Source organism: Pagrus pagrus (genome assembly GCF_965226575.1).
Source record: "Pagrus pagrus genome assembly, chromosome: 1".
Taxonomy (NCBI): Eukaryota; Metazoa; Chordata; class Actinopteri; order Spariformes; family Sparidae; genus Pagrus; species Pagrus pagrus.
The window spans coordinates 8,152,842-8,163,329 of NC_140185.1; the positions used below are offsets into that span (position 1 = coordinate 8,152,842).

The window sequence follows — 10,488 nt, forward strand, 5'->3', positions numbered from 1 at the left end:
CAAATGGCTGAACTCTCACACACACAACCACAGAAACACATACATATATACACACACCAATATGCACACAGACCCACAGGGGCTAGAAAATCTGTGTTACTCCCCACAGTTGAGGGTAATTTATTTCAAGTAGCAGGTTGTCTGTTTCTTAAATGCACAGCTTAAAATAGCCACTCCACAGTAGCTAAGGAAAACTATGGGACCCCATTATTCTGCCCCAGAGGACTTAACATACATATTCTGAGTGTGTGTCTGTCTGCGTGTGTCTCTGTGGAAAGCTTGCAATATTGTGACCATAATGTATTAGCATGTATGTGAATTCATCGCCAGCTAATGTGTTTTCTGTATCTTTCCAGGACATAAGGAAGCAGGAGTGGACGGCCATCATTCCCAACTCTCAGCTCATCGTCATCCCCTTCCCTCACAATAAGCCCCGCAGGTACATCAACACAATCCTCCTACATGTCACACGGTATAGATCCATCAAAACTGCCCGCAGCAGCGTCATTTTCTGGGAGACACGCTGATGCTTGTTGCTATGGACACAATTCAATACTTAAACGGCCTCCTGTGGTGCCACTGAATGACATACTTAAGTTAATGTTACCTCAAGTTGATACAGAGTATCACACACACACACACACACACACAGTCTCCTCGCAGCATGTGTTCTCATGTTATCATGACGTTGTTCACATGTAGCTCAAACCCCGGGAGGAGCTCCAGATGGCTATTCAACACACACACAAACACACACACCCTCCTCCACATAGCACCATAACATTTGTGTACTCACCAGGTCTGTTAGACATGCTAGCAAAGACACACACCTACAGACAAACCATGGGTGAAAGCAGATCTCACCAGGACCGCCTGGGTATTCTTCTCACATGCAGGCTAAGCTAACAGATTGTCATATGATACATGTGATATATAAAAGTGGTTTATGGGATTGCTTGAAATAAATAAAAGTTCTCTGTGAAAAAAACTGTTTCATTCTGCTCAGGTGTGAAATAGTGCAAGAGTTGTTCATTAATTTAGTTAGTTTACCTTAATTAGCAAACAGTCTCTGTTAATGTTCACCATTTGGTAATTACATTGTTTTTCTGTCAAGAAAAAACCATGATGCAACATAAAAACAGCATATGGCCAGTCATCATATTATTCACACCCTCTCTCTCTCTGTTTAGTTGGAGTGCTAAGTTGTACCTGACTCCCAGCAACAGCGTGTTGCTGACGGCCATCGCACTGATCGGAGTGTGCGTCTTCATCCTCGTCATTATTGGAATCCTCCACTGGCAAGAGAAGGTCAGGACACACACACACATACGCATAATGGTGTGGTTAACGTTAGCCTCTTCCCGGTGATTTACTGCCTTCGAGTCTTTGTGCGCGCGTGTGTGTGTGTTTGTGTGTGTGTTTGTGTAAGAGAGAGAGAGCAGATTGGTCACAACCAGCAGCAGATGGGTCTCACTGTCCCTGTCCTGTAGTCCTCTAGACTCCCACTGAGACACACATACACACTCCTTCTCTCTCTCTCTGTCTCTGTCTATCTGTCTCTCTCTCCCCGGGCCACAACCTGGAAGGACGTTCAGCTGTAATTGCCTGCTTCTGTCCTTTCAGCATGGCAGATCTGCTCTTCCTTACAGCCGTAAATATGCCCTCCAGGGAGCCGATGCATGTTTTCACATGTGTGTTTCAGCTCCTCCTGGTCCATTTGTTCCATCACACACACACATATTGTGGTCAGAGCAAAATGAAAATGGTCGAGGACACGCAGACACAAATTATATTTAACAGTAATTCTTGCACATTTTCTTTTTTTTGTCTTTGAATTGTTTCCTTTTCATCTACACTCATGGTGCTAATGCTGTCTGCCGGGCTGAGCAGTGCTGGAAGTTTTTGGCATCTCCTCCAAGCCATCTGCCGTGCAAGTGTGTGCGCTTAATGTGTATGTGTGTGTGCCTATACGCAGGATGGCATGTGTGCATGGTTACACACTCAGAAGCACTCTAATTGCCCTGTTTTGGGGGATATGTGGGCGTGAGCATCAGCTTAATCTGAACCAGCACTGCATTTATGGATGGAAGGAGATACGTGTGAGAGGTGAAGGTGATGTGGAGCCATGTGAGGGGTCGAGAAACAAGAGTGTGAGAGGAAACACGAGGGAGATGCACATGTGGAGAACCCGTTCTTTCATGGTTGCAGTGACTGGCACTATACTTCACACAACATCATCTGGCATGCTCAAACAGGCGACATGGTTTGAAGCCACAAAGAAGCAGTTTTTGGCTATGATCGCTGTAATGTGCTTTGGCTGACCAGTCAGAGTTATCAATTTCTGCCTTTTCACTGCTTCTGCCACTCTGAAGTTGAAAGCTCTTCTTATAGTGTTATCAGGTATGTTTCTCAGTATACAAATACAGGAGACTTCTGAATAATTTCATGATGCCATGGGTTTATCTCAAGGCCAGTACTTTAAATTATTTCAACTTCACTGCTGTCCATAAGTCAAAATTCAAAGCAAAAAAAGTGAGTGAAGTTTTTTAGTCCACTATATTTTTCTGGAGGTTTACAGCAAAACAATGTTGCAGCATTATTCTAAACTGATGTAGATCGGGAACTATTACTTAAAATGTAAAAAATAAAACAATTGAAAAAAAAGTAAATCCATATCTCCAAGTTGATTTAAGACAGCATTATTTACACCCTCTACATGAGATCAAGCTTCTGCATCCATGCCAAATGGGGTGCATGCTAACGCTTTTAGCTTAAAGGAGGCTGCAAATATCGTCTTATAAGGACTAAGAAACCTCACCTGACTTTCCATCAGCATGGAGGTGAGTAGATAATGAATGAATATTTTTTTGGGTGAACTGTGCCTTTAAACTGATTCTGAACAGGTTCCTGCCAAACATAATTTCTAGCTTCTGTCCCTTATAGCAGTACATATAACAGAATATTAAGCTCAATGTTCGGATGTTATATATTTCCAACTGCGAGTTACAATACCTCTCATTGTCTATGAAGTACTTAAATATACAAAATATAGTGTATTCATAGCCACCGGTGGTTATTCACACATGGATGGAACTGATAAACTGATAGAGATGCAAGGCGTGTGCATGTGGATATGGGTCTTATTATATTTGGTCCATAAACAGGAGATGTCCAGCAAAGTGCATGGGGAGGTACAGAAACTGATATAGGGGACCTCTTTACCCAACATGTACTTGTGTAAAAGTGTGGCATACTTGGAAAACACTTTACAAGATGCTTTATAAGTTCATTGAAAGTTTCTTCAAGAAATAAGAGCTAAGATACAAATAAGATCCAGCCATGAGATACATTGAAGCACATACTTAAGGGATTTGGAAAAATCTTGTTATAAAACACTTTTCAGAACTTCGAGGAATTAATCAAGGAATCCCTATCCATTCCTCCTGGAAAAAAGTTGAGTTGGAAAATCAGAAGTGCTTCTTTCTTTTTTATGGGACGGAGAGAGCTGAGCTGAGCTTAATCACTTCTCTTCCTATAAAATACAGTATTGCATTGATGGATACTTACATCATTCTGCTTTGTAGAGCTCCTGTTTTCTGTGCTCTACCCTTTAATAGAATCTCATGTTTCGTCTTTTCATATTTTACCACATTCACACGATGTCACATGCTAATAACATTTTTAGTTTTGCTTGTGATAAAATCTATAATGCAGAAGCTCCTCTTATTAATACGCACTTGTGAATTTTTTGTATACTGCCACTGACCAACACGTAAAACAATTTTCTTACCATGAATCAAAGCTTTGCCACTTCTAATTGAACCAGTTTAACGTGTTGGTCTAAAACTGTGCTGCCGGCAGCAGTTTTGTCTCCATCTGGGGTGGGCAAACAGACCTCGGCTCCCACTACACTGCAGCACCACATTCAGACTGACAGTTTTTGAAAACACAGCAGATTTGATTGAATTTGGCCTTAATAATTGAAAGACACACATCTGGACTGACAGGCTAATGTGGTGTAACCTCCTGCACCATCCAGGGAATTTAAGATTGAGGGTGAATCCTATATACCTCTTGCTAAACATCCTCCTTCATATCTCATCTTCTCCCACCTCTTTTACAGCGGGGCATCCAGTAAGGTCAGGGCAAGCCTGCTGATTGACATTTGGCATTTCTGCGTGTTTGCACCGCCGCCTCTGGTATTTGCTCTTCTAATAACAAAGTCAGGTAGAGGGCAGAAGCACAGGGGCAAGACGTGCTGTCCTGCCTAACAAGCTAACAGGGCTTCTTACACATCTCCTGTGAACTTCTGTGCAATGCAGTATTAGCTGGGGTGATGGGTACTCAACATATGAATGACGGAAGGAATATTTAAGAGATAGATGAGGAAAAACGTGTAACGAAGCAGAATGTAATCAATCAGCTCCCCTAAGATGCATCCTCTTCATGCTGGACATGTAGACCAGACTTAATGAGCTGACATTAAAGCCCAGTGAGACTACACCATACCTCACTGTAGCTTTCCACCTGGCTTCAGACACACACGCACCACTGTGTCATTAAAACCTTTAGAAGGACACAAATCGATGCTCTGCTGCCTAATGATGATTCAGGCCTCTGGATGACAATTTGGTGGTATCCCCTAGACAGTCAATTAGACCAGGCTTCAGCAGCAGCACAGCTCCGTGGATCAGTTATTTAAAGAAAAGAAAAGAACATCACATCAGTCCGTCTGCTCCTTCAAAAATGTTTCCCTGGAAAAGAAAAAGAAAGTATATCAATCAATACGAAGTGCCCGTAACTCGGATGATAGATGAAGGTTTTATTACAAATCAAAACTGACGGCATAAAAAATGCACTAAATGTGTTGCTGCCTGTCTTTTGGATGGAGCAAATCAGTCAACATCGGTGAAGGATTGGTTGTCCTTTAAAAGGTAACAGTCTTCTCCAAAGATCCCTCTACTGAGATTGAGTCCAGTCCTGTCCATACGTGCTCAACTGCAACATTTTGTCAATACCAAAAGAGATGGTCCCATTCAGATACTTAAAAACTGAAGGCTATTTTCTTTCGTCCTCAGTTTGTCACTGATCTCACACAACAGACCGAAATGCACTATTGACTCCACTGTCACCAGTCCAGATTATGTGGCAGCTTTTGTGCTCAGCCACTGTCAAATGCCAAAAATATGAGGACGTTTCACTCCATCAATCCTGGTCCCATCAAACCTCATTACAAATGGTGTCCGTTCTTTGCTGAGCCATTACGTACCGAAGGACTTAAAAGTTATAATGAAATAATTCCCTTAAAGTGATATCCCATACAAAACAAAAACATCTTTTAAACAGTAAGACCATGAAGGCTTCAAGGAGAATTTACCAACTATTGAAAGCTATAGTTACTAGTTACTAGAAAACATTTAATCAGCTAAAATATGGTGCATTGTCATAGATGAAATTATGGATAAAAACAGGTTTTTATTTTTAACTCTTAAAACCATGTCCACATGCTAATATGTACTGTAGAAAGAGCCATTAGTTGCTGCAAATGTCCATTCTGTCCACATCTGCTGTGAAAAGATCCCCTCCTACTGTGATTGTAATGTAAGAGATGGAGGATATGCATTTGTAGACATAATGAGGACTTTGGCTTTTATCTTCCATCACTTACATTGGAGTTGTGTTAGAAAAGGAAGATACTGGGTGACCGGGTAGAGCGGGCAGCCCATGTAAGGAGGTTGAGTCCTCAGCAGTGGCCCAGGTTTGATTCCACCCTGTTGCCCCACGTAGCCCTTTGCTGCATGTCTTCCCCCACTCTCTCCCTCGTTTCCTATCACTCTCTAAACTGTCATATCAATTAAAGACTAAAAACCCAAAAATAAATTAATAAAAATAAATCTTAATTTAAAAAAAAAAAAAAAAAAGTAAAGGGATATTCCTTCAAAACACAACACAGCCAGTATGGAAAGGAGGAATAATTACAGTGACCTACATATTACACATATTAAAGGATAACTACCGTTTTTTTACAACCTGGACCTTATTTCTAGCAAAATTTATGATCATTTACTCACCCAGATAACTTTGGTGTCATTTGGCGTCGTTCGTATCCATATAATGCGAGTGACGGGGCACGGAAGCGCAGCCTCTATGAGCATTATCTGCCACGAAACTAGTTCATTTCACCAATATTTTGTTACGATACGCTAGTGCTATTCCCCTCTGAGTCCGGGCTCGTCTATTGTCAACATCCGGGGTCTGTAGGTTGACCTACTACCTCTGACCAACTTCAAATGACACCAAAGTTATCTGGGTGAGTAAATGATCATATATTTTGCTAGAAATAAGGTCCAGATTGTAAAAAAACGGTAGTTATCCTTTAATGCACCTGTAATAATCTAAGAGTATAATACATATAATATAATATTAATTTAATCACAATATATAAGCAAATTATAATAGAAAAGTGGCCTTTCTTAGTACTTTTATGCATTTTTCTGAGAATATTTCTAAACTTTTTAATACATAACTTTTACTTGTAGTGGAGTATTGATACTTTTACAGTAAAAGTAACTAAATACTTCCACCACTGTCCTCTATAAACAAAACACCAGGCAGGTAGTTATTACTCCCTGGTTCAATTCAATTGTGTCTACAACTATTACTCTAGCTGACATCTAACGCTTGTTCCTATTTGGACTTTCTGTTCTTTACACTGAATTTCATTTATCGCATTTTATGTTGTACAACCACTTGTGGTTTGATAGCCTTTTGCACATCTTGTTCTCAGCTTATGGCTCTAACACTGCCGCCTCCAGCCAGCACACCTGCCTGTGTGTCTTGATGCCCAGATGATGATAATGGGCTGTTGGCTATAGACACGTGTTATTCCTTTATAAAGCCTTGTCCTTTCAAGACCTCTCACATACACATAAGGACAGAATGTGTGTGTGTTTGTATGGTGCTTTGTGATGGTTCAATACTATTTTCCACATTTTTATTTCAATTTCTTCAAAGTTAAAGGATTTGTCAAGATGATAGATAATTGAGGTGACTTTATTTTCTACCTGTGGCTCTGTTATTGAATATTAAAAGGTTAACTTCCCCACTCAAAGTCTAATTAAACACTTGATACATCTGTTCTCAAATTTAATTAGTAGACTATAAAGTTCACCCTATTTCATTTATTTATTTTCAAATTCTTTCTCACGTAATCCACCACCTTTGGGTCCATCTAGCTTTGTGTCCATGTTAAAGCAGTGAATAAATGTTAGCTGGCCTGGCCTAACACAACTGTCTTTAACACTAGGTCCTGACTAACAAGAGGAACTTATAATTAGCCTAAAGGGATCACTGAATTAAACACTGCAGCTTGAATTTCTCAACTGGAGCTTTACGAATAACATATTGTACTCGTGTACCAGTGTTGATTACCTCCACCAAGGAGGTTATGTTTTCACCTGTATCCATTGTTGGTTGGTTGGTTTGTAAGCAGGAATTCACAAAAACTACTGAATGGATTTCAACAAAACTTGGATGGAGGATGCATCTCAGCCCATAATAGACCCCATTAACTTTTGGTGCTGATCTGGATGAAGGGATTTTTTTTCTCACTTTCTTTAACATTGCAAGATGGAGTGTTTTTTTTAATTTTCGTTCGTTTCTCAGGGAATAATTCATGGACCTTGATGAAAAAGTCAGGCGTATTCAAGTGACTGCTATCTGTGAGTTGGTACAATGTGATACATGGCCATCAAAATTGGATAAGCATTGATTGAATGAAAAGCGACTGTTTGGCCCTGGTGGAGGTAGGCGCTCTGCTAAGTGCCATTCTAGTTTGACACCTGATTTTGATTTGGTTTTAGCCTAGTCAGCTGTTCAAAATGTTTTTTAGCTTGAGTCATAATTTAGTCATTATATTACTATTAAAGTAATCTAGTCTAGTTTTTGCTGTGTTTAATTGGGTGTTATTTTAGTCTTTAAACTTTTGGCATAAAGCTGTCATCTTTAATCTCTATAGTTTCCATGGTTATAAATGTTGCTCTTTGTGTGTTCCGTGGTTTGCTGAAAAAGTACTGTTGACTTGTTTATAGCAGAGTGTGTAAAAGTTTGCACATCCACTTCACGTCACGCTGCCCTTTAGTAATAATATCAATTAGATTTCACTCTCCGCAGTAAATACAGTCTTCATTACCAAACTCTGGCTATTTCAGCAGATCTGTCCCTCCTGTTGGTCATTATTGAAGTTCTCCACTGAGCAGCTTGACCATTCACAAGCTGTGTTTACTTACATGATCACTCAACCGCTGATTACTGTCTGGATTTCGCTTTAACAAGCAGCTAAATTAATGCAAAACTGTTCCTTAGGTGACGAGGGAGGATTTAGATCCTGCACTTTCATGCAACAAAGAAAGCCAACTGAAAATACTAACTTTACAACCACAGCCCTCATATTTTCATTATTTATCCCAGCCTTTTGGTTGATGTTTCTCAGTTCATATCTAGAGGGATTGGGGGTGAATTTAGTCATTACATCATCAGGATCATTTTATAGAAAATGACAGCTGCTGTTTTACCAATCAGAAGCTACAGTGTATGATTTTTACAGATGAATGCAGGTTGTTGAATAGGACTGCATTATAGTTCATGTGTCCGTTTTCAACATTTCCCTTTAGTTATGACTCGTCTTTTTTCACACAATTTACATTGGTATACAAGTTGAAGGGTTATGCTACTTATTGTGACGGTAGACAAAACTGACTGTATGTTTCTGTGTGTTGTTCAGAAAGCAGATGACCGGGAGAAGAGGCAGGAAGCCCACCGTTTCCATTTCGATGCCATGTGATGGGAGAGAACTGCGTCATGGGAGACCATCCTCTCATGTCCTCCTCCGCCTACCACCGCACACTCCTTCCTCCTCCACTCACACATTTACACCCAGACTCATTTCAAGGGCCAATAAATGGATCCTCATTTGCCCCAAAATGTTTCTTTTTGATATTCTTCAGTCCTCCAGTCAGATGTGAAATATTTATGTCCCATTTCATTAATTCATTCCAGTGTTAGAAGTACAGGAGCTGCAACAAGGCCGTGGAGACACAGAGAGAAATCCTAATGGAGATCACTGAGGAGTTTAAAGCAGGGATTTCTTTGGACTTGCTGTAGATGGCAGCATGATTGATAGTGGTGTTATTAGACTATTATTTTACAAAATGACAGATTTCTGTTGAATCAGCCAACAAATTACTTAATATTGTAAACTGTTTATTCACTGGAAGGGAAGCACCTTTGGCACCGAGTGTTAAAATGTGTAACGTTACTTGAAATCTGTATCTATGTTACTGTCCTGTCTTTATCAAGTTGATTCACCTCTGAATTGTACTGCAGCAGCAAAGTGAACAAAAACGGACATGTGCAACAAAATGATGCTGTGGAACATTTTCTGCTACAAATCTCATCTAAAATGAGGAATGGCCTTCAAGTCTGCTGAGTGCAAATTCATCTTTTTTCCCAGTTGATCATTTCACAGTGCATCATGGCAGTGCCAAGAAAAAGGTCCTATGTTGCATCCTGCAAATATTTAAAGCTACTGCATCGAGGCTCCACTGACAACATCTTGCTCTGCTGAATGAGGCACACTGAAGATATAGTTTAATTTCCATTGTCTTTTTCTGTTAATCGCTCTGGTGTCTTTGTGTATTTATTTTACAAGGATGAGCTCATGCCTTTCCAAATTGTTTGCACTTTTGAACTAATGATTAACTGCAGGTTTATGTAATTTATTTTGTTTTGTGGATTTGATTTGCCAATGAATGTTTAAACTACTAAACGTGTTTACTTACTGAGGTTCAGAATAAAGGTTGCTTCTGCTACAATAACCTCTCGGTTGCTTCATTTGATTATTTTTAGACTTCATGTCTTTGTTATGTTGCACTCTCCAACACTCTGCTTGTGAAAAAAATTGAAACACACAAGTCCCAAACCCATAATTGAGCACATACAAACTCCTTTCTAAAAACATATTTTGTTTGCTTTGTTAGTGGCAATCCTACAGGGAAATTAACACTCAAAATAATCATCTGTATATGCTCTCATTAGCTAAATCTGTAGTGAGTGAAGCAGCAGTGAAATTAAACTGCCTTTAATTTTCCAGATGACCCCTGGGGGCCCCTTTGAGCACCCCTCTGGGCCTGACACCCCACATCAGGGACCACCCTGCTAAATAATGCATGGGGAGAGAAAACCTTCCCCTGCATGGCAAATGCGAGTAAGATTGTCTCAAGCTTGGTAGCTTTTAAGCAGATCACAACTGATGGTAAGCGTGTGGGGGCTAACATACAGTATTGATAGTCAATATCTCCGTGTGTGTGTGTGTGTGTGTGTGTGTGTGTGTGTGTGTGTTCGCTGGGAGGGAGACAGAGAGAGAGAGAGAAGGGGACTTAAAGCAAGGAGGAGGTGGCGCACGCTACAAGCGGTGTTAAGCTGTAGAGA

The 10,488-nt window shown here is 40.2% G+C and overlaps 1 protein-coding gene across 1 annotated transcript in view; it reads left to right on the top strand.

The window, feature by feature from the left end:
• itfg1 (integrin alpha FG-GAP repeat containing 1) overlaps positions 1–9,881 on the top strand; it is a 154,256-nt gene extending 144,375 nt beyond the window's left edge. The window contains exons 16-18 of the mRNA XM_084342494.1: positions 357–439; positions 1,191–1,308; positions 8,783–9,881. Coding sequence (XP_084198620.1) covers positions 357–439; positions 1,191–1,308; positions 8,783–8,842 — 261 coding nt within the window. The 3' untranslated portion in view covers positions 8,843–9,881. The remainder of the gene's footprint in view (positions 1–356; positions 440–1,190; positions 1,309–8,782) is intronic.
• The last annotated feature ends 607 nt before the right edge of the window (positions 9,882–10,488 follow it).